Source organism: Siniperca chuatsi, linkage group LG8 (genome assembly GCF_020085105.1).
Source record: "Siniperca chuatsi isolate FFG_IHB_CAS linkage group LG8, ASM2008510v1, whole genome shotgun sequence".
Lineage (NCBI taxonomy): Eukaryota > Metazoa > Chordata > Actinopteri > Centrarchiformes > Sinipercidae > Siniperca > Siniperca chuatsi.
This window is the reverse complement of record NC_058049.1, coordinates 3,811,856-3,837,500: the sequence shown is the minus strand read 5'-3', so window position 1 is coordinate 3,837,500 and position 25,645 is coordinate 3,811,856. Positions and strand designations below refer to the sequence as shown.

At 38.6% G+C, this 25,645-nt stretch overlaps 1 protein-coding gene across 5 annotated transcripts in view; it reads right to left on the bottom strand.

Annotated features, from left to right (window-relative positions):
- htr4 (5-hydroxytryptamine receptor 4) overlaps positions 1-25,645 on the bottom strand; it is a 177,556-nt gene that overhangs the window by 39,253 nt on the left and 112,658 nt on the right. For 3 of the 5 annotated variants that reach the window (XM_044205691.1, XM_044205692.1, XM_044205693.1), the window contains exons 5-7: positions 21,141-21,294; positions 14,356-14,951; positions 8,199-8,245 (exon numbers count right to left, since the gene is read on the bottom strand). In XM_044205691.1, the coding sequence (XP_044061626.1) occupies positions 8,199-8,245; positions 14,356-14,951; positions 21,141-21,294 (797 nt within the window). The remainder of the gene's footprint in view (positions 1-8,198; positions 8,246-14,355; positions 14,952-21,140; positions 21,295-25,645) is intronic. The other 2 variants (XM_044205694.1, XM_044205695.1) reach the window with 1 other exon arrangement.

Genomic DNA, 25,645 nt, shown 5'->3' with positions numbered 1-25,645 from the left:
TGCTACTGGATAGGACGCTGATGAGAGCAGAGTATGAAAAACCAAAACAATGAGCCACTAAGAGCCACTGAAAGTCTCAGTAGAGCTGAGAGGAACTGTCAAGTTATAATTCTACTCATTTTCGGGGGTTTATCCCTACCAGTGGCCTCTTTTACATTACACATTAGATTCATTGTTTATATAAAAATATTGATTTGTGTGGCTTTAAATCTGCCTGAAGTCAAATTAATTTATACATTACAATATTATTGGTGTTTGTTCTGACTTGTGTACTTATTAGGTCAAAATTTGAATTACTAAAAAGAAGAGATTTATACTTACAGGCTAAACAGTATGACTTTTTCTAATTAGTAGCATACCACAGGAGTTAACAGCATCTCTACATACACAAAGCTCCAGTATCATTATGATTTATATTTCCTTACGCAGACAGCAAGGATAATTCAAATTTCAGCTTGTCTTTAAATATTATTTTAAAAGTGACTTTTTTTCCTCACTGTTCAGCACAGTTGAAATCACTTCACTGCTGTGTGTGTTTAACCACCTCTGTGTTTTATTGCAGATAAGCTGAAACAAAAACTTGGTATGCATACCATCTACATGAGTCAACAGTGGAAGACTTCAGCTCTCTGTGTTCTCTCAGCTCACTGCAGGTGGTGTGAGCCTTCATATGGTACAGCAGCATGTCACACATGATGGAAATTGCCTATTAAGTCAAGGCTTTAAAACACTGACATAAATCATGTTTACGGTCATTTACAGGACTGGAGAAAGAAAGATCCAGTATAAATATAGAGTTGGGAAGAGGCCCCGACATTACACTCTGAAACACTTCCTTTCTCTCTTCTGTTTTTAGTTGCTCCTTCTTTCTTCTCCAATATCTGTCCATTTTCTCTTCCATTGTCTTCCCCTCACCTCTCCTTTGCTTTTGTCTTCACAATCTTCTCCTTTTTTCCTTTCCTCTCATCCTTTATTCCACTTTCTTTCCTCTCCTTTTCACCTCTCATCTCCTCTTATTTTCTTCTCCTCCTCCTCCTCTTTTGCTCTCTTCTCCTCTAATAACTGTCTCTCACTTCTTTAATCTTTACTTTTCCTCTTACCTCCTTACTTTCCTGTACTCCCATCTTTCCTCTTTTCCTTCTTCCTTTCCCTTCCTCTCCTCTTCTTCTACCCTTCCTTCTTCCTCTCTCCTCCTTCTTCCCTTCCTTCACACTCTCCTCTGCTCTCTTCTCTTCTGGCAGTGAAGAATTTCTCCTTGAATGCAGTTTGTTCTCTCGGCACCGACAAGCTTCAGATATATGACTCCGATGAGACTTTAAACACTCAGCCGGCTTACAGTCGGTGTGTGTGTGTATATAATGAAGTGTCTTGATATGTCTTGGAGGATAAAAGTATTATGTGTAATGCTTTACTTGGCCAGTGTTAACTGGCTGATAGATCATCTTCAACCTGTAGCTGCTCTTCACACTCAATGTCTTTATTTTTCTAGAAAAGTCTGATTTACAACTGATTTATCTCTGTTTCACAACAGCAACTCTCAAAGGCAACTCTACACATCCATGCTTACCAGAAATCACCTGTCAATCAGACAGAGCAGATGGCACTGATGCATCTTTTTGCTGGGACTTTATTTTATTGTGAGTCATTTGTGGTATATGTTTTTTTTTTTTGTTTTTTTTTAATCTATAGGGTTAGGGTGAATAATACTGATAAGGATGGGTCCCATTAATTGTGCAACACACTTGTTGACATCAAGTCAAAGCTTGTGGATGCATGTTTTAAATGTGGGGAAGGAGTGAATGTGTGTTAGTGTGTGTCCATCATTGACTCTTGCTTACATAAAGTGCTTGAGATAGCAAGAAAGCTGGGATAATGAAATACAAATGTTAAATAATGCTGATGTGATGGCTGCACCCACGACCCCAGCACCACCATTTATCACTAGTTTGTTATTTGACATACATAATTTCTAGATGAAGCACGCACATTTAGTACATTTTTGTATTGTCAACAGTTCTATTATCTTTAAGTAGCATTAATATTGTTTTTTTTCTTTTGAGTTACCGTGCTGGGGGACGTCCAGCCTTGACCATCTGATGCAATGAGCAGTGTTAAATGCCCATACCTGGGCCCTGGGCTACACCAAACCCCTGCCATAGAAAGGCAGGTTGTGTTTGTGTATTTTGCAGTGTATTTTGTTTATTTTTTGCAGTTAATTTTGCTTGGTTAAACACAGTTTGTAGCATTGCTCCCTGATTTACAACTGCTGTTAAACTGTTGACACAATCTTTGAGGTGTCTTGTTATGTAAGGTATAATACCCGAGAAGCTGTACAACTTGGAGGGTATTTTTCTGCTTATACCATGGCTAGTAATCACATTGAAAATAACAGTCATTCCTTTATCTTTTATAACAAATTTTGAACTTACTTTTCTGTTTTTAATAAAATAAAATATAGTTTCTGTGCCTCAGAGTCCCTGCCTTTTGCATTGCTAGGCAACATCTAGCTAGTTTTGAAATTGGGGAGAAAGAAATTTCATGGATTGCTTCCAAATATTAAACATACCCAACCTACAGTAACAGATGGTATCCCTGTATTCTGCTACATGATAATATTAAACTGTTTTTCCAGCAAAGATAACGTTCGTAGCGCTTTCTCCCACACACACCATCAGATGGAAAACACTAGTATTCAATACTTCAAAAACCTCTGCTGAGTGTGAAGCTATGCATCTTAATTTGAATATCAGCTAGAAAAAGCCTGGAAGTTTCAGTGTGGAGATAAAGTTCTGTAAAAGTTATCTAACTTATCCAAACTAGATTAATAACTTCTACCTTTTAAAAACTAAAATGTGGGTGCTACTGTGAGTGGTTGTCAATGTGAATCACAGGCTGGGAAATAAGTAATGTGTTCATTACCAAGTTGCCCTTCAGCAAAGCAAAGTAACTGCTTATTTCTCTAAAACTCTTTTCTGGTTAGATGAAACTTTTTAAATAAGTTTGCAGCAGCATCTCTTTCACACACCCACTGTGTAATATTCTGTACATACAGCCACATCCACAGGTGGTCTGACCGATTCGACTGCATAACAATAACAATGTGTCCTATGTTCATTTACACCGAACAGACATATTTCATTATTTAAATTAAACACGTTAATGGCAGGTGCAAATAGAGTTACAGAGAGACTCAGAGTGAGAAAGTGAGGCAGACAGACAGCGGTGCATGACGATGCATATACAGCAGCAATTATCCCTTTGAGTAATTGAGTCATTTTATGTAAATGTTATGTGTATATATAGTTGGTTAATCTGTAAAAATCTGCAATTTTGCGCAACAAATTAAGTGACTCTAAATAACAGCATATCCATGTGTGTTTGTGTACCCATCTCTACCAGAAATCCCTGTTTTTGGCTGCATTTGAGTAGAGTGACTGTGCTTACTGGGTCTGGAAGACAAAAGCAGGAGCAAATTCTGAGATGGAAAACTATAGGGGCTTTTCAAAATCTGCTTACATGTTAGGCTCCCGTCATCTCTGGTTGGTATAAGATAATAATTGAGCACTTTCCATCAGAATTCCAGGCTTGTCTGACACAAAAAACATGCTTTCGACAAAATGTGGAAACCGTTTCTCAAATATGCTGCTGCGAACGTATCTGCCATTTTAACTAGGGCTCTTGTATGAAATGGGGCGCTAAGGTCCAACAAGGGTAATTGCTGTTGTTTGCGATAACTGGCTCTCAAAACGATGATGTTTGACAGATGTGGCTGAAGACATATGCTGAGTTTGTTACTTTTGTCTTCTTTTTATTAAATGGAATATAAAAACCAATATACACATGTAAATGTAAATTTGATTTACACCACTCACTAGATTATCTTGTAAATCTATTATTTTATAGTGCTTTAACAAAAAGGTTGGGATGCCTCAATACTTGAGCTTTGGTGATAAAACGTTGTTGCTGTTAGTTCAGCATTGTTACATCCGCTTGTTAACTAAGAAAACAAATCATCATCTGAAAAGCCCCATAATTATTTTTTATCTTGTGCTATTAAATCTTTTTATAATACATGTGTGGCTTTTTTTTTCAGATGCCAGGTATCTCATTTTGCGTCCAGCTGTTTCAATCACATTCAAAGCTGTATAAAGAACAACAACAATAGGCCTCATCACCATTTGTGGGAGAAAGTGTCAATGATACAAGTGAGTCATGACCTTTTCTCTCAGGGAGGGATATCCAACTCTACAGCCAATGATTAGCTCTGAAACAGAGGCCACCAAGGGTCAAACGGGAACAAACTCTTTTGTGTAAACTGAGCAAGCAGCGTGAACATTCTATAACTGGACCATTTCCCAGAACGCAGCAGCCGTGTGAGCCGTGTAACTGTATGTCCTTGTACAGCCATTGTTAGTTAATTGAGTGACGTATGTGTAATTCTATTTTTGAGCCTGTGTGCTTGCCCACGCACAGATGCATCACTTCCGAGATCACCCTGACCCTCCCAGTAGAGATTATACCTGGGAGAGCGTTCTGTTTGACTTGTAGATGATGAATGAGGAGAAATATCAGCAGTCACTTCTCTTGGATAATGACAGAGCACAGCGAGCACCTGAATTCAGCACACTGTGTGACTCAGACATGCTTTAATCCCACCTTGGGTCTCACTCCTGAGCTTTTCCTGTACTGTACCTGTCAAAGAAGCAGTCTCAGGCCGAGCTCACATACCCCTGGCATTTTAAAAGCCATTACCTGAGCTGTGATTTTTCCATCAATGCTGAACCCCTCCACTACGTCAGTCAGGGTGAATGGCCTTGCTGTAATGGGTCGTAGGATAAAGGTTGTATAGAACAGGGTTGTACCCATAAAGTTCCTCAGTGGGATGCAGAGCTGCCTGTTAAAAACTGCATTAACGCTCTTTTCTGCTTCCATGACTATGTCCATGAGCGACGCACCTCCATGCCATGTTCTGACAGAATTGCCTTCATGTTTTCTGAAACCCTGACTAACTCTCTGACTCCCTGTGTTCAGGTTCGTTCCTCTCACCTGCCTCAAAGTTACTCACCGGCTATCCAGGAAGACCTCACCTCGGATCTTCCGCTGCTCCACCTCAGCCCGCTGTCCTTGCTCCGCCTGCCTGCCTGCTCTCACCAATCTTTTGCCAGGTTTCTCATTGTGTTTTTTCAATAAACTGAAACTAACTACTTCAACTCCCTCTGTGCTAGTCGGGCTTTTGGGTCCAGCCCCTGCGTACCATAACATTATCTTTATCATTTTGTGCTCTTTTTTATTACCAGCTGAGGTCATGCAAAGAGTCAGTAAATGGACTGCATTTATAGAGCGCCTTTCTAGTCTTCCGACCACTCAAAGCGCTTTACTCTACATGTCACATTCACACACACATTCATACACTGATGGCAGAGGTGCCATGCAAAGTGCTTATCAGAAAGAGTAACTAATGCTCATTCACACACACTCACACACGGATGGCACAGCCTTCAGCAGCAATTTGGGGTTCAGTATCTTTCCCAAGGACACTTCGACATACGGGCTGAGGATCGAATTGCCGATCTTCCGATTAATGGACGACCCGCTCTACCTCTAAGTCACAGTTGCCTGACAGTGAGCTCAAATGACTTACAAATTCTCCCCCAAATTACTGCACAATTTACTGGACAAATTATTGATGTAGACACTTTTTGAACACTTTTTGTCCATTCAAGAAGACTGCTATCATTACCTGTGCATACATCATTGCCAGTGACCTGGACAAAGGAAGAGTGACAGTTTACATCCTAAAATCTCAAATCAGATGATAGAATGATTCAGATTTGAAAGGCCACTTTAACAGTGCCAGGCTGGGTGAATTTGTCTTAAAAGCTGAAGCAATTTGTGGCTGAAATTGTTGATGAATGAGGCTATTGGCTTGTGCAGAGGTCTTTTTGAAGGCTTGTGTGCACCAAATTACTTAATTTGCATGCATTTCTTCAGCAATTATATGAAATCACTGTGCTCTTAGCAGATGAAAGTGTGCGTATGCACATGTTTAAATGTGAAGTGGTTAAAATGCATTAAAGAACCTTAGTCTAAATGATGAATTAAACTCATATGCAATGACCCTGTTTTATTAGTGGACATTTATGTTTAATAGCAACATTCATTGTCAGTGCAAGAAGTAGTGTGACATTTATAGATTGCAATAAAAGTGAGGGTGTAGTGGGGTGATGGATGGCCATAAAAGCATTTCCATTCAAACCAGCAGGAATTGTTTAACCATGACCACAGTCTTGTTCTAGTCTTAACCAAATGGTTTTAGGTCTGTAACCTTAAAGGAAAATTCTGTGTGGTCATGTTTAAATAAAAAAGAAAAAAACTGTATGAGAATCAAATAAGAAACAAACAAGAAAAAAGACATTTTCCTTTAACCATACTCGAGTTACCATACACAAACAGTACAGTGGGATATGTGTAACTGTAAAACCCCCTGTATCCTGGAAGGGCACCTCCTGGATAAATACAGGTCAGACAGGTTAAAGACTACGATTAAGATTACGACCTCCTGGGGGAAATGCCTGTCACTGTAAGTGGCAAGGACAAATTCTCAGGGTCAGGATCAATGCATTCTTCACACTAGAGACAAATTAATCCGGCTGTGTTTGCACCGACCGCTTTAATTTCTTCATGTGTCTCAGACGTGTTAATCTCAGATTGCAGCTGTCTGTCTGATCCTAATTAGCATCTGAGGAGTTCAGTCTGAGATTCTAAATTAGTAACTCACACAAACCAACTGGAGTTGAGAATTATAGACCTTTTTTGCTTTCCAAATTTCTCTTCTTAGAACAAAGAGGTTAAACACCACCTTTCATTACCACAATCATTACTAGTACTGTAATAAAAAGTCAATATCTTCTTTTAGTTTTTCTTAGGATCTTGCTTTACGTTTCAAACTCCAAAAAGTCCTTAATGTTCTTATATCTAACAGTCTCATAACTCTCTATACTTTGGCACCGTCCAAAAAGCTGCAGCACATATTCAGTGGCTTCTTATAAACACACAATCTCAATCCATCAATGAAAAATCTTAAAACACACTTTTACTCTTTGACTTTTAACTGTGTCTGGCGTCTTGTTTGAACTGTGTACATGCTGTGGGGGTGGGACTGTGAGTGTGTGTTGAGTGATTGTATCTTTATTGTTTTCAGATTCATGTATTCTGTTCATCGCTATCCCATAAAGCAATGATTCGCAGCCTGGGGGAACCACTAGGGGTTGCAAGATAAATCTGAGGAGTCACAAGATGAGGAACAAGAAAGGAAACATTTCTGCTCTACAAATTATATTTATTTTTTCTAAGCTTTTTCCAATCTTTGTTTATTGTGAAATACTGAAGAGTATTACCTCTACTGGCTTCTTAAAACTATTCAAAGGAGACAATCTGACAAGGGTACTCTTTTATTGAACTGCTCACAGCCCATAGATATGTGCAACCTGTGGTGAGGGGAAACTTGAAATGAAAAAAATGAAATGTGTTGTTTTTAAAGTACTACGTGAGATTGACAAAAATGATTCAACCTTTATCCAGTTCAGGAAAGCTATTACATTGTTCCGAACACTTCAGAGGAAAATAGACAGTGAAACAAAGGAATTAAAAACTGAAGATGCCATAGTCCCGCCCACACTGTTTGACTGACATGTGATCTCTGCAGCACAGACACTCCACAGCCAATAATGGAGACAACAAATACAGCAAACTGACAGCTGATTACCACAATCTGGTTACCTCACTAATTCCTGTTTCAACAGTCAAAGTCCATCAGTTGAAAGGAGGAAATGGTAAAAACTGATTTAAATTAACTTGGAACAGCAGGACTTAACTGCTAAAAAAACTATTCACAATATCTTCAGGTCTACTGCTTTAATGGGTTGGTGTGTACGAGTATTTGATGATGAAAAGCTAATTTCCTGATTAGAATACTTAGTGATTGTGCATCTGCTGTTTCCTATCATTCCAGCAACAAATGTCACTAAGAAGTCACATGTACCACTTTCAGTTATAAGAAAAAACTTGGCAGCCCGACATTTTACAGCTATGGTGCCAGAATTCTGGTCATATTTTTAGCTTCATTAGTCTATACATGTATGTTGAAGAGTGCCATTTCATTAAGGGGCCATCTGAAATGAACTGTAATTATCACTCACCAATTTGTAGTTTTATGTTGAGCTCAGCTGACTTCAGAAGTACACTGCTGCTGTCAGACACAAACCACACTTGTTAAGAACTCTATGATTTAAAATAAGCTTCTGTTCTAAATAAACATGTGTATTTTTCATGTCATAGAATGGAGTTTAACGTTACGAGATGTTTAACCCTGATTTGGTTATACTGTTTTTTGAAAAATTAGGTTGAAAAGGTGATTCAACCTTTTTTACCCATTGACAAGACTGTTAAAAATAAATATTATATTTTGTAATGTTGTCGTATATGTTTTGTATTTTATATATCATTTTGTAAAGCCACATTACTCATTGATCAATTCTATATTTAGAACCCAGAAACAGCATCCTATACCAACCTGATAAAGGCAAGGTAGCCTAAAAGTTTTGGTACTTGAGGGAAGGTATATTGAGGAAGTATTGTGTGACTTAATTTTTGATGGACTTGTATACAGTAGGGTTTTTTTGTTTGTTTGTTTTTTACAGGTGTCACGCACCAAATCTACTTTATGGATTGACACCAAATCTTATACAGACATCCATGGTCCCCATACGCTGAATCCTATTCACTATGGCGATCTTTTGGTGTGTTATGTAAAGCACTTTGAATTGCTTTGTTGTTGAAAGGTGCTATACAAATAAACTTCCCTTGCTTTTCTTTGCCTATACCTTCTAAACATCAGCATGTTAGCGTTGCCATTGTTAAGTTATCATTAGCTCAAAGTACTGCTGTTCCATGCCTCGCAGAGCCGCTAGAATGGCTGTAGGCTTAGTTTTGTTTCAGCCTCTTCTCTTTTGCCCTAACAATATCCACAGAAATATATAGAAATCCTGAATGTCTTCAATCAAGTCATCAGAAGTTGGTTAATGTCTTTCAGTAGAGCTAATAAGGTCACAGTTAAGTTATCCTGCAGTATGGTGCTAAATATCCAATATGGACTCACGTTTTCTCCTACTTTTTTTCCCACAGTATCTGTAACCTTTATCATTCACCAACCAATAGGAACAGCAACAACACAAGTAGAACACATCTCCTTCTACACAAGTTACTTGTATCTTCATACAGCAATGAGCAGTGATCTGCCTGAACCCTGGCTGGACGATTATAACCTGTTCAAGTGATCACTAGACTATTGGTATTGATTAACTATCCTATCAGCCTCTCACTAATGATTATTTTGATCCAGCAGCCACTGAAAATCTTTCTCTTTGAAGCAAAAGACATGCTTTTACCATCACTGAGACATGAGGGCAAAAGGGAAGCAGAGAAGAATCATAAATCATATACCACATATGTGTCATATATGTAGACCTTAATATACTAATATATCACTTTGATTGTCACTTACAGTGTGTGAGTGTGCAGCTGGCTGCCTTCACGTCCTTGCACTGTTGAATCTCCTTTGTGTATGTACAACTTTGTGTGTGTTAGCATGATCTTTATGTGTCAAGTGTTTTACTATGACAGGCCGCAAAAGGAACTTAACCCTGTACATCGTAGCCTTTTGGTGTACCAATCTACCAGTTGTGCGATTGTAAGAGTGTAACATGTGTGTCCATGATAGACTATAAACACGGGGAAGCTGAAGGTTGTGATGATGTGAACAACATCCCTGTGCTTTTGAAGAGCCCACATAGCTTTCCTATGGGAGATCAAAGCAGACTAATGGATGTCTTCCGTCGTAGAGGTGTCTCAGTGCACCGTGGAGTTCCTATCAATGGCAGACTAGGTGGTATAATGAGAGAGTGTGTGTATAACTCCTGTCTTATATAAAGCACAAAAGTATAGTCAAATATTGCTAGCAGATATCTTGAGCAGAGGTAATAACATTCAGAAATGTCACCAGGTAGGAAACCCAACTTTTAAAGGACTTTTTATTATGTAAAGCGTGGTATTGCATTTGTTGGAAACTCATGCACTGTAGCTATCCATCCATTTTCTACCGCTTGGTCCCCGTTAGGGGGTCGCGGGTGACTGGAGCCTATCCCAGTGACTTCGGGCCTTAGGCAGGGCACACCCTGGACAGTGGCCAACTCGTCGCAGGGCGAACACAGACACAGACAAGGACAGACAACCATTCACTCACACATTCATTCAATACGGGCAATTTAGAGTTATCAATTAACCTACACATGCATGTCTTTGGACGGTGGGAGGAAGCCGGAGAACCCGGAGAGAATGCATAGGTAACACGGGGAGGACATGCAGACTCCACCCAGAGAGATTGTGTGATGTTGGTCCGGTCCGGGAATCGAACCCACGAACCCACGATCTCCTTATTGGGAGGCAGGAGCTGTAGCCGCTCTGCCACCGTGCACCCCGCACTGTAGCTAATGATGGTAAAATGGATATCTGTCAGTGGAGGAAATTGCAGGAAAATATGTATGACACTAATGGCGATCAGAGAGCTTCATTTTCACTGCAGGTATGCAGTGTAAATTAATTAGAAATTGTGATTTACTGCACATTTCTATTTTAATTTTGCTCAAAACTATCTCAAATCTGAACCATTTGTACACCAAGATTCATGATACCAATAAAAGCTCATTGATTGATAAACACAGCAGTTAATATAATAGGAATGATAAACATTTACGAAAACATGCCTCACCTGTACCTGTGCGCATGCAGCTTGTTTCTAACTGTGGTTACAGTTTTGATGTTTGCTGTTAATATAGCAATTTGTCAGAAGTTCTCTACTTCATCAAAGGTATAAACCATGGCACTTGGATGTAGTAGTATTACCTGGTGACCTTATTTGATTCGGTACATGTATTTCATGTGACAAGAAACTGTGAATGTTATCATATGACACAATATTAGCCTCATTCCAAAACGTTTATACTTGGCCTGTTGAAGTATAAAAGGTTTCCCAGCAAATACTGCCATGATATTGTTTATTTCATCATTGAGCTTTGCTATTGTACTAGACTTGAGCTTCCCTAGGACATTTTCTTGCTGAGCAACTAGATTTGCACCCAAAATACTATCCGTGATATTATTTTTAATTAATTATTAACCCTAATGTTCTGTTTGTGGTCCATGGAGACTCTGGGTCCTCGTTAACAGCTTTAACTAACAATAAATGACTTTTTGGCAAACAAAAATATAGAATTGTTCATGCATTGTCCATATAACATATAAAACATGGAATATTTCATTATTTGATGTAATAATGCTTTATGGTAATTTCTGTATTGTGTCACATTCATCAAATGTGCAAGCCACGTTTGTGAGAAAGCGTAGGGTTATCACTTTTATACCTTTCTACATATTGGGTTTTCCTTTTTTTGTTTTAGTTTTTAGTTAGTGTGCTGTAAGTCTTTTTAAACATACAGCAGTGGGGTCTGTGAGACCCCAAACAATGAAGAAATAAAACCAATGGCACCAAGACATGGGTTAATTTATATTTATCATTTCCCTTCAGCCTTATTTTCAACTTGGAAGAGGACGGAAAAAAGCATGAAAAAAAATAGGGAATCTTTGCAAGAAAAATAAAAATGCTGCTAAATTACTGAAATGCCACTGATGCAGGACTAATATAGATCAAATTTGTTTTTGGTTAAATACAGTTGGTAATTTGCCGTGGAATTAAGGATTAATAAAATAGACAACCTCTGAAAATATTACAAATCACTGGTGGTCCCCAGGGATTACTATTCCTGGGTAAATAATTGTAATTTTATTTCAGTAGTACTCACTTCTGAGTAAAATAATGAGTGTATAGATGACTCCCATATGGGCAGGCTCACTTTAATAGCTTGCTTTCTATCCCCAGTAACAACTCTCCAAAAATGTCAGAGAGGGAATGAAAATGTTCTGCGTACTGTCGGCAGAATGGACATGAATTGATCAGGGCTTCTGTGTTGGTATAAACACACTCACTGATTGCTTACAATGAGCACCAGCTCCATAATGTCTCAGGATGTCAACACCATTTTGAAATTATTATTATTCATTATCATTATGAAAATAGTACATTTGCTGCCTTGATATTGCAACAGCAACCATATGGTTTCCACACAGAGTCAAATCACTCAAACACATTGTTTCTGGAGCTCAAATACAAGCCTCAAAGGATTGCAACGGCAGTGTGCAAGAGGATGATGTTTCTTGAACTACACACTACTTTAAGTGAAACCATATACATTGATATAGTCTCCTTTCAAGCATTTATGTGTCTTTATTGTCTTTCTGTCTAAGAACATTTTTGGTAGATCTTTTTTTCTGCTCAGAAGCAGAAATGTAGATATAGATATGTCCACTTCCTGTTGGAACTAAATAATCGAACATATGGTAGAAGCGCACCATAGTTGCACATGTAGTTATTATAATTTCTGACCTGCAATAGCCATTTTAAAAAAGGAAAGATAATTCAAATCATTAATAACTTTATTCATAACACCCTGTTCCAGTGATGTCTCAATGTCTAAAGGCTCAAAGTTCCTTCTTATAAGAAGTAATTGCAAACTGAATTGAAGTTAAGTAATCTCTGACCTTCATCAAGTGCACTGGATGAACAAGTAAGAATAGGGACCTTGGAGGAAGTGCTACTGCAGCGTGATAAGGTTACTGAAAGTGACTGATTCACACTGAAAAGGCTGCCAGCCATAATGTGTGTGTTATAGAGGACACACACAGTTGTAGTGTAGTGAAATTGTAGTTTTAAGATGAGTTTTTTTGGTGTAAAGGTTAACATATACACACACATACATTATAATAAGTAAGTAATATAATTCAAATGAAACCTAATGTGCCATTGTAGTTATGTTAGGAAAGCCTACTGGAGGGAGAGATACAATACCTTGACAATTAGACTTAACATACTGAAATATTTCTCTTCATTAAAGCGGTCTCAGAGTGGTCCCACAGTTTAAATAAATCTACAAATAATCACTCAGAAATTCAGACCATGTTTGATTCCTGAGCAATGATGAAATTATCTTTCCTAAGATTAAGATGAATGTCAAAAAACTTCAACAGTCTCCAGCAAAGGAAGGCTGTCTCCAGTCTGTATTTATATAAATGACATAATTGTTGTAGATTATCTTCTCCTACTCAGTCAGAAGATCTCACTAAGAGAAGAACTGCTGGAAATGGTAAGACTAGCATGATATCAGAAATACAAATTCCACACAACAGGCGAAGGACACTGAATTAAACTGTCACAGAGATATACTCACACTACAGGCGATGAGGTGCTACTTTTTAAGTGGCTAGAAAGTCCAAGAAATCTTAATGCCACTTGAAAAGTCTATTTATAAAATTGCTCAAGGGAAGCCACACAGCAGCCAGCTACAAGAGACAGTATTTGTACAGAATTGGTCTCTGCTGACTATACCAGTGTTTTTGCATGTTTTAGCCAGCTAAACACACACTTGTTACTGGTAATTACTCTGTAAAAAGATGATTGTGGAGGCACTACTTGGGTCTAACATGAACAGGAGAATAAAGTATATAAAAGGGGGAACGGAACCTCTAGATAGTCAGTGCAGATTGTTTTCTTTGGTAGAAAAAATATTAAACAGCCTATAAAAGTGGCTAATCTCTATGAATAGAAAACAATGCTTATATCATTTCTTGCTCAGGGTCAGCTATACCACAGGTTTATGTGTTTTAGCCAATTAGCAAATTGGTTCATGCTCTGTTTTAGAACAGCAACTCACCTTTCTGGTCACAGTTTCAAGTACTCAGAAATGGAGGCCACTGATGTGACTAGCATCACGAGCCACCAGATAATACGACGTTCTGTTATTCATGACAACCTCATTGTTACTTTAAAATGACCACTTCAGTCTTATTTTTTATACAATTATGACTCTTCTCCCAGAATATTTTCAAAATGACAAGAATTGCCCTAATACCATATTGCTCTATGTGAGTTGTACGTTATCTTACTTACATGACCTTTTTGACAGAAAAACTCCAACAAAAAACAATGTACATGATTTCACTACATAAATTCTGCACATCCACTGAGGAAATGTATCCTGAGTATAAAACAGGAACTGCTATGGATCATCACACAGGTAAACGGATATCTTTGCTTTCTTTATTATGTTTTTTTCAGTAATTCTTAAAGGAGTACAGTTTTGTAACATGGAACCAGACCTGAACATTAAAATGATTTAGAGAACTTACTTGAGTACATGTGTGGAGCCATTGATCTGCGTGGCTGTACAGGGAGCGCCGGACCCCAGGATGGACGGCCTGCGGTACCTCTTCCTCCCACAGCACAGGATGATGAGGAAGGCACGGCGGAAGGACTTGTTGAGGAAGGCGTAGAGGATAGGGTTCAGCATGGAGTTGATGTAGCCCAGCCACAGGCAGGCCGCCCACAGCTTGTCTGGCACTGTGTAGTCTATAAAAGGGTCCACCACATTGGTGATGAAGAACGGCGCCCAGCAGAGGCAGAAACACCCCATAATGATGCACAGAGTCTTTGCTGCCTTAGTTTCTGTTCGCATACGGTGGTTGCGTTGATGGTCAGCAGAGTCTGTGCCGGCACCGACCCCAGAAGTACCCGGTGTGCTGGTACCGGCTCCTCCCGCCCGCTGCAGCATGCTGATCTGCAGGGCGTGCGCACGGGCCGTAACATAGATCCTCTGGTAGGCCAGCACCATAAGGACCAGAGGGATGTAGAAGGCCACCACAGAGCAGGTGAGGGCGTATGGCTTGTTGACCATGAAGACACAGGACGTGGAGTTGCTGCCCTCGCTGTGGCGCCTCTCCTCAATCTGGTAAAAGAAGTCACATCAGAGAGGACAGTTAGACGAGCACCTCAAGTCAAGATTCAGAGGCATTTCTGTTGTATTGTTTCATGCCCCGTCATGTGTAAGAACAGCTGCAATGAAACTTGTTAGTAGCCTGTTGTAGCATTTAGAGATGTGATTATCCCAACAATAAAAAACACAAAAGTCTCACAAAATAAAGTACGCGGCTGACGTCACTGTATCAAGACTAGAAGTCAATAACCATATATTGGTCCTGTGAGGCTCTAATGGTCATTACAAATCAGAAAACAAAACTATTGAATGGATGGAAAATTGAAAGGACTTTGCCGTTCTCATATCCTTACCGCTAGTAGCACTAAGAACCTAAAGGTTGGTTTGAGGGTGGTGCCAGAGGAAGGGCCTTGTTGTTACCTTAATCAAAAGGATTTAACCTCTGTACGGTGGCCATTTTAGGACATCTTGTACTCAGCTGGTCAGGCTCAGCTCTACATTCTCCGGATTTACAGCCCCCTTCAACCAACAGCCATGTGGATTTCTGTTTACCATGGCTACATTCATTCCCCAGACTTTACCAAGTAGTTTTAATTGCCTAAAGCATAACCATACCAGAACCAAAGGGGTGAAAGATTGGAAAATGCTCATACAGGTGAGCATTTATTTATGAATGAGATTTTGAATGAGGACTCGTTGGACTGGCCTACTGACCAATATTGCTATTGCTAAGACACACTGGTTGCTTGACTCAAATCTGATTCTAACTTATTATAAAACGTGAAAACATTGCTACCACAAGTAATCTGAGTACTGTAATGTATTCAAAAACTGCTTTATGTAGCATTGTTATCTTGTTCTTAGCTGATAGAAGTGGATGAATAAAAAGTGTTATTTCATGCTTTGATAAACTTAAAATTAAAATGCAATTGCCCTGACACAGATTAGTATTATATTCATGCACAAACGACTCAACTCAATCACATGCACACACATCAATTTAATTAAAAAGGTGGAATTTTGAGAACAATACACAGTTTGTAGGAATAAGTCCCCAAGTATCCACAAAGGTTGAGCTACTGGACAGTTCTGCCCTGCTATGCCATGAAATGCCTCCAGACTTCCAACCCACTTAAAATCCCACGCTCTGCTCAGCTGAGTCTCCATTGTAAAAGGGGAACACCGCTCCTGAGGGAGAGGGAGGCTCTGCACGTCACCATTAATCACAGTTTTTCCTCTGCTATCATCTTATCTCTGTGGGAAACTACGGCTCAGGGCTATGAGATGAATAATACAGAGATCAATCCATATTGTTCCTGTGTGTTCCCTCGTGTGTAAAACTGAAGTTGTTTTTATGAATGGGCAGAATGGGCATGTTTAAGTGTTCAGTGTGAGCGTTAAGGTTACATGCCCTGCCACATGAATGCACACAATGATAAGAGTAAAGTAAAAGTATGTAAAAAATATGATAAAATAAAGGTTTTTTTTTTAAATCTGTGCTTCATGCAGGTACAGTTAACAGAGCTCCTTCTCAGTGATTATAGTTGTTTTCTGTAAGATATGGATTTGCTCCACTTAAGTCTTGCCAAAGGGCTCCTTGGAAGCAGTTCTTGTCACTCATTCTCCCTTAATCTTTTGAGCTGTGGAAAAAAATGACCTTCATTGAAGACACCTTAACATTTTTTGGGAATCATATCTCAGAAATCTGCTCCAAATCTCTTTGAATCTCTTTGAATCTCTTTGAAGCTCCATAGTCTGTATATGCTACATGTGGTGAATATTAAAGTCAACTGATTTGATTGCTAATTAACTGAGCATGCTAAGACAAATCAAAACTGTAATAAGGAATGAGGCATTTTTGTCTGAGTGCTGAATATTTTATGATCTATTTATGGGTATAAACTTTGGCTTTAGTCAGACATTTCTATAACGATTTTAAAATCATCTTACCCTGCCTATACTGAGAATGCTTAGTATTTTTGGTAAATTGACAATTTATATATGCTAATAAATGTTTAGAATGAGTTTTGTTTCTTCACTCAATTATGGAGGGCAATTCAGCTTTTACATAAACATATATCCACATAGACTGTGAAAATTAATTTCTTTACTTGGTCCATTAGATTTTTAAGTGCATGTCAGAAACAGTAAACTGTTGTTAAAGGCAGAATGAGTAGGATTTGTCAAAGTTGACCCCTCCCCGAGAGAGAGAGAGAGAGAGAGAGAGAGAGAGAGAGAGAGAGAGAGAGAGAGAGAGCTAGAGAATGAACGAAGAGAGAGAGAGAGAGAGTGGTGTTAGCAAGGACAAAGCAGTGAATCAGAGAAATAAAACATTATTTTTGGATTGTTTCACAGCGGTTACGTTCTAAAGCACAAACAAACACATCCACCTCTACACAACACTGCGGGGAGGAGCCACATTGCCAAGGCGGCCTTGTGTGAACATGTAGCCGAAAGCAACACTTGATGCTGTCGGCCTCTGCTCTGCCAGTGTGTGTGCGCAACCCCGCTCTTGGTCAAACAGACCCACAAATCAAAGAAAGAGCAGCTCTTTATACATCTATAGTCTCACATAGCTGGGAGCTACAAAGCTGCCTAAAGGTTGGCACCCAGAAACGCCCGAACACTGCAAAATAAGAAAAAATAAGAAAATACAGGCAGAGGGCAGGGTCTCTGCAGATACTGACACCGTCACACACTTCTAGTAGGTCATAAGTGATGATTGAGAAAGATTATTTTTGTATAAATCGATACATTGATAATCCTACTCGTTCTGCCTTTAATTTAGCAAAAGAAGGGCAAGGTCAAGCCATGCACATTAATCTGCTGTTATGTTAAATAAAAAACTTAAAAATAAAAAAATAAAATAAGAAATAAGCTCTCAAATTGGCTAGGTTTCTAAATGTTTCTAAATGGCAAGATAATATCAGAACTGTAACCATAGCCACAATATGAAACTAACTCAGTTAAGGTATTTGATCAACACAAGTAGGGGTGGGTGATAATCTGATGATCTGATGGGAAGATCTTTAACAGTTTGTCATTTTATACAGTGATTTCTGAATTCAATTAAGATATCATTAATAGATTAAATAAGTGGGTGGCAATGTCTGCTTTTGACCAATCCAGGTGACAGAAAACACCTGACAAATCAAGGTTCTTCATCACACTGATGCAAAAATTCTGTGACCCCAATAGATCCATAAAGCAGTCCTGCTCTGTGATTTGCAATGTTGCCTGATATAATACAAGATACTACGTATTAAAAGGGAGAGATTACACTTTATACACAGTTTGGCAAAATCTCCAGTGGTGAAAGAAGCACTCAGATCTCTTACTTAAGTAAAAGTAGCAATACCACAATGTAGAAATGTCATGCATTCATACGTTTACTTAAGTAAATGTACAAAAGTATTTGCATCAAAATATACTTAAAGTTATATTATTGGATTATAATTATTGATGCATTAATGAGTACATCACTCTAATGTTGCAGTGGGTAAAGGTGGGGCTAATTTTAGTTAGTAATTAGATATTAATTAAATGTAGTGGAGTAAAAAGTATGATATTTTTCCTCGGATTTGTGGTGAAGTAGAAGTATAAAGTGGCAGAAAATCATAACACTCAAAATTGTACTTAAGTACAGTACTTGAGTGATTGTAGATCCTTTCTGCCACAGAAAATCTCAGTTGACACATTTCTATGGTCTCATGATATATATCAGCATAGTGGCAAATTCTGTGTATTCCACAAGGCCATAAAAACAGTAGACACAACTAAAAATAGACAGTGACTGCATGTGTCTCTATTGGCACGTGAGTTCTTGTTGTTTTGTTGAGTTTTGGAGCTGCAGTTTGTGCCAGAGCTGACTGGCTACTCAGAATATTCAACAGCTCTAATTACACCCAAAGAGAGATGCTGCCACCGCTGCTGCACAGCGCTGTGCACAGCACTAACTTTAGACTGCTGTTGTGCTGTAAACTTCTGTGTATGTGTGTGTTAGAAAGAGAGGAAGGCAACGATGTGTGTGTGATGTGTGTGTTACTGCCAATGCTGCCAAAAATGAGCTAGCCAGTCCTCCTGTTCACAGTCAGCTCAGAAGTAACTTTTGCTGGCATTCAGATAAAGGCAGACAGGGGCGTGTGAGGTTAATAGTGGCTGGGGAGTCTCTCTCTCTCTCTCCTCACACACTCATGTCGTCATCTGTCTTTGTCTGCACACCACTCTGCCTATCTCTCTACTCTTCTTCTTGCTCTACATTGCATTGTTCATTTAATTCAGAACAGCCATCTTGTCTTTAGTAACTGACTTCCTCAAACTTTTCATTCACAAATTTGCAAAAAAAAATGTCCTTTTGACTTTGATATGGTCAGTTATGTAATGTTTAATACCCCCAAATAACACTAACAAGTTTCCCACTCATCACATACTGCATATATTCATGAGTTTTAGCAATTTCATATCATGTATACATTTTTAGAGCATTTGATTGGACGATATATCAAACAGGCAGGATAGTGAAAAACAGGAAAACAACACAATGGAAGTAACAAAACAGATATAAAATCAACAAAAGAGCAAAAACATCAGTAATATAAGTGAGTCTTGACAAGTTTTAAAAAAATGTTAATTGAATTGGATTATCTAAAAATGAGAGGTAAATTATTGCAAAGTTGAGAGACTTTAAGTTACTATATGGGCACAACAATTCAGCAATGTACTCAGGGGCTTCACCGTGTAGTGCCTGATAGGTAATAACAAACATTTTAGATTGAATTATATACTCTACTGGCAGCCTGCAGAGAGAGGCCAACACTGGAGTAATGTGCTCCCTGCACTTTGTTATAAAACAGGCTGCAGCATTTTTGAACCATCTGCATTAGCTCCTTGGCTGAGGCAAGAGGATAATGAATTCCAGTAATCTAGTCGTGAAGACACAAAAGCATGGATTCATTTCTCAGCACTTTCAGATTATTAAATATTTGAAAGATTTAAGAAGTAATTCCTAACAGAAAAAGAATGATTGCTCAAATTTCTTAATAGGAATAGAAAAATACAGACAAGATAAGTTACAGGTGGATATTAGCGGTTAAAGGTCGCAGAGATTGCTGTCTTTAGAGGACTCTCAGGTCCAATAATAAGGACATTTGGACCTCTTTCTCTACATTCTACCTCTTTTATTCTGCTTTATGTACACAGCATGATCTGAGGGAAGAAGCAGTTGCTTGTATTCTAATTCAGTCTTCCTAACTTTTATTGTCTGTGAGCCCTTGAAACAAATCAATATCTTGCGATTTTTACTTGGATTGTTTAATTTGAATGCTTTTTACAGGCCTGAAGGGAATAAAGTATTTAAGTAAAGTATTTAACAAGAAAAAAGTTAATTTTAGAGAAAAGTCAGAAAAAAAAACCTAATTTTGTGTAACAGAATTTTATTTCTCACTGGACTGAGTTGCATTTGACCAACTGTTCCCACTGAGGAAGGCCATGAGATGTGACTGAAAGCTTCAGAAACACCAAGTAGGGGACCTTGTGTGAAAGTGCCCTTTCCAACGTAAAGAATGAAACCTTAATTTCAAAATGTTTCTTTCTTATACTTTCAATCAGCTTGTTTCTACCTCAGATTTAGCCTGACCCCAGGCTGGGGGAACCTCTCTTCTAATACTTTCAAATTATATCCTTTTGTATTTTGTTTCTGTGATGTCTCAGTTTCAACACCAGAATATTTATTCTCATCCCCTCTCTCTGTATTCTATCTTACATTTTATTTGACATTAAACAAACCTCACTGCACAAACAAGACACTCATAACACTGACTCATCTATTAAATACTTTACATTTTCAGATTGAAATAGAGACACAGCTTGACTCCATGTCTGTGGTGTCAGTGGCCTTGTCTTTCTGTCTCTGTCTGACATGTTGATGTTGTTTCCATAGCAACACAGGAACCATTTCCTCCTTCTTGTAAACAATGCTCCTCAGGACTATAATTTGTTTTGCAGCACATGTGGACACTAATAGTTTTTTTGTTTATGTAAAACATATTTTGTTCTACTTGTGACTTTTTACTCATTTTCATCACTTTGTTTTTCTCTCCTCTATTTTCACTTATCAGTATATTACCATCATAAACTTGCATATTGTGAATTTCCCCTGGTGTACACACACACACACACACACACACACACTACAGTACTTACCACATGGCTGATGCCGATGCTGTTCCAACCCTGCATTATGGGCAGGAAAGAGATGAAGGTGGGAATAACCCAGCAGCCGCCAATCATTAGAGCCACTCGCATGGGTGTCATTTTGTTCCGGTAGACCAGAGGCTGGCAGCAGATAGCGTAGTACCTGCAGACAAACGATAGAAAGGGGATAACCAGTCAACACACCCATACACCAAGAGGTGGCAACAGATAACTATTCTATATGTAGACCGAAGAAATATGGCATACATAACTTAATTTAGTCAAGCAGTCAAAAAGTATACACCTTAGGCTGTAAAATACAGAAAACATAAAAGATAACTCGTTGATAAAAGAAAAGTTGGACATAAAAGAGAAGTTAAATATAAAAGAAATTTGTGAATGAAGCCCTTTGCTAATTTTTCTAGGAGGTAGAGGCAATTTTGTTCACCTCTAGGTTGCCCATTTCCTTTTATTCTCTGTTGTTTTAATGTTTTCTTTTTACATTTTTGTTACAAACTTTCAGTAAGTGAACAGTATCAGACGTCGTTCATCAATAAAAACTGCACCCAGGGGTCACGAAAGGACACAGAAATCCTTGTTTATTTCTGGTGTTTTCTAATGTCACTCAGTCCCTCTATTTCTGTTTCTCTTTTCCATTTTAAATTAGCTTTATTAGCTAATTAATTAGCTTAACTTTTGGCAAGACAAGAGTGTGTTCGCTGCCAATGCATTTGCAAAAATATGCTAACCACCAATAATTAAGCAGTAGAGCATTTTCAAAAATCAAATGTCTCCCTCTCCTCATGTCTTTCTCTCAATCCATTTCTTATCATCTCTTTCTGCCTCTTTGTATTTAAGTTTTTATTCCTTCATCTCTATATCCTTTCTATTAGCACTCTCTCTCTATGTCAATATCTCTCACTCTTTTTAGTTCTACTATTCTTTTTCACCTTCTTTCTCCATTCTCACTCCTTAAATCTCCACCTTTCACTATAGTTACTTTTTATCCCGTTTTTTGAAATGTCCCTATTTCTAAAGCTTATCTAATATCTGAAAATAAAGTAAATGGTGACAAGAGGTGAATAACTGTCATGACATTATCAAAGTCCATCTGTGGCAACAGACTCATTTCTTTTTCTTAGGACTGTTAGTCAGTAAATTGGTTGATGCATCTGATGGTAACCCTTCCTTTTACAGTCACCAATATTTACAAGGTAAGCACATGATCGGAGTTGTCCCTCCATACAAATGGACTAACTACAAACATTTAGGGCAATTTTTCAAGCCTGCAAGTCTTTGATACCCAAAACATATTTTTTTGTGGAGTATTCCTATATAGAACATTTAAAGTAACAATAATTTTCTCCCACTCACTCTGACCCAGATCTGTCTCTTCTATTATCCACTTTCTTTCCTTTTTTACACTCTTCCTATGTTTTTTGCCTTGCTTGCTAGATTTCTTTCTTTGATGCCAAAAAGCCAAGCAGCTTGGACATTAACACCCTTTGACTTTTCAAATAAGTAAAACAAACTGGATTTTGATAATTTACAGTGATCCTGTAACAGGATTATCTCGAAACAAGAGAAACTGAATAAGCACTTTTTTATTCAGTTCAATTAAATTGTATTTATATATAGCACCAATTCATAACAGAAGTTATCTCATTGCACTTGTCCTATAGAGCAGGTCTAGACCATACTCTTTATAATATTATTTACAGAGACCCAACAAATCCCACCATGAGCAAGCATTTGGCGACAGTGGCAAGAAAAAAAATCCTTTAAGAGGCAGAAAGCTCAGACAGAACCAGACTCAATGGTGGGCGGCCAGAGAGAGACAGAGAGAGAGAGGTTTTGGGAAAGGGAGGGTGGGGCAGAAATGTAAATGTAGTGCTAATATTAATAAATTAATAATAGACAGCTATAGGAAAAATAATGTCAGCATCAGTAACAGAGCCAATAACAACAACTGTAGTAGCAGTTGTCGAGCAGGAACACGGGGGCAGCAGGTGGCCCACAACCACAGATCCAGTCTCTGCGGCTCCGGAGGCAGAAATACCTGCTGAAAGTGACAGAAGGAGAGAGGAGAGAAATGAGAAGGCACAGAACTAAGAGAGAGAGAAGATGTCGAGTTAGTAACATGCAGTAAGGGGATAAAAATGCATACAGATGGAGAGGGAGAGAAAGAGAGAGGAAAGAGGTGCATCATGGGAAGTCTTGCAGCAGTCTAGGCCTATAGCAGCATAACTAAGGGATGGTTCAGGACTCACCCGAGCCAGTCATAACTATAAGCTTTATGAAAGAGGAAAGTCTTAAGCCTACTCTTAAATGTTGAGATGGTGTCTGCCTCCTGAACCCAAACTGGGATCTGATTCCACAGGAGAGGGGCTTGATAACTGAATGCTCTGGCTCCCATTCTACTTTTGGAGACTCTAGGAACCACAAGTAACCCTGCATCCTGGGAGCGCAGTGTTCTAGTCCGGTAATAAGGTATTATGAGATCTTTAAGATACGACTGTGCCTGACCATTAAGAGCTTTGTAGGTGAGGAGAAGGATTTTAAATTCTATTCTGGATTTCACAGGAAGCCAGTGCAGAGAAGCTAATATTGGAGAAATATGATCTCTTTTCCTAGTTCTTGTCAGTACATGTGCCGCAGCATTCTGGATCAGCTGGAGAGTCTTAAGGGACTTATTCGGGCAGCCTGATAATAAGGAATTGTAATAGTCCAACATAGAAGTAACAAATGCATGCACAAGGCAGTCCTTGACGTTTGTTTCATGTGGGAGTTAAAGGATAAATCCTGATCAAAGATAACTCAGAGTTTCCGTACAGTGGTGCTGGAGGCCAGGGCAATGCCATCTAGAGTAGCTATATCTTTAGATAATGTGTCTCGGAGGTGTTTGGGGCCAAGTACAATAACTTCAGTTTTGTCTGAGCTTAACATTAGAAAATTGCAGGTCATCCAGGTCTTTATGTCCTTAAGGCATGCTTGATCGATAGATATAATTGGGTATCATCCACATAACAATGAAAGTTTATGGAGTGTTTCCTAATAATATTGCCAAGAGGAATCATATATAAGGTGAATAGAATCGGTCCAAGCACAGAACCTTGTGGAACTCCGTGACTAACTTGGAGGACTCACTGTTAACATGTACAAACTGAGATCGATCTGATAGATACGATTTAAACCGGCTTAGTGCCAGCTTAGTCTCTGTAATAGGATGTGATGATCAGTGGTGACGAACGCAGCACTAAGATCTAACAAGCACAGAGGCAAGTCTGATGCAATTAAAAGGTCATTTCTAAGTTTCACCAGTGCTGTCTCTGTACTATGATGCACTCTAAAACCTGACTGATAATCCTCAAGTAAACTATTATTATTTAGAAAGTCACACAACTGATTGGCGTCTGCTTTCTCAAGGATCTTATAAAGAAAGGGAAGGTTAGATATAGGTCTATAATTGGCTAAAACCCCTGGATCAAGAGTAGGCTTTTTAAGAAGCAGTTTAATTACAGCTACTTTAAAGGATTGTGGTACATAGCCTGTTAATAAAGACAGAATTATCACATCTGGTAAAGAAGTGCTAACTAAGGGTAAAATGTCTTTCAGCAGCCTAGTTGGAATGGGGTCTAAGAGACAGGTTAATGGCTTAGATGAATTAATCGTCAAAGTTAGTTGAAGAAGGTCGATAGGAACAAAGCAGTCAAAATATATATCAGGTTATACAGTTGTTTCTAAGATTCCTGTATTTGAAGATAAATCAGTACCGGTTGAAGGCAGGACTTGATGAATTTTTTCTCTAATAGTTAAAATTTTATTATTGAAGAAACTCATTAATTTGTTACTACTGAGGGCTATAGGAATACATGGTTCAGTAGAGCTATGACTCTCTGTCAGCCTGGCTACAGTGCTGAAAAGAAACCTCGGGTTGTTTTTATTTTCCTCTATTAATGATGAGTAGTAAGCTGCTCTGGCATTACGGAGGGCCTTCCTGTATGTTTTCTACTATTTTAGACAATTTTGCCAGACTAAACGAGATCCTTCCAGGTTGTTGGACCGCCATTTCCTTTCAAGTTTCCGTGATGTTTGCTATAATTTGCGGGTTTGGGGGTTATACCATGGAGCTAACCTTCTTTGTTTTATTATCTTCTTTTTTAGAGGAGCGATAGAATCAAGTGTCGTTCGCAGTGAGCCTGCAGCGCTATCAACTAGATGGTCAATTCATATTTCTCTTTGTATATCTACATCTGTCGCACTTAAATTATAACTTACTCATTACCTAACACACACATTTGCTCTGACTTTATCACCAGCAAATGTGTGTATGTGTGTGTCTAAGTGTTTGTGTGAGAGCACGATATCAAACACTACAGCAAGAATTCCCAGCATGCTGTCGGGCAGTGATATCGCTAAGACGACGTTGGCACTCAACTGCATGAATGGAATCACACGGCTGATAGAGAAATACTATGAATGAGCGCAGGGAGAGGGAGAAGGACTAAGAGAGA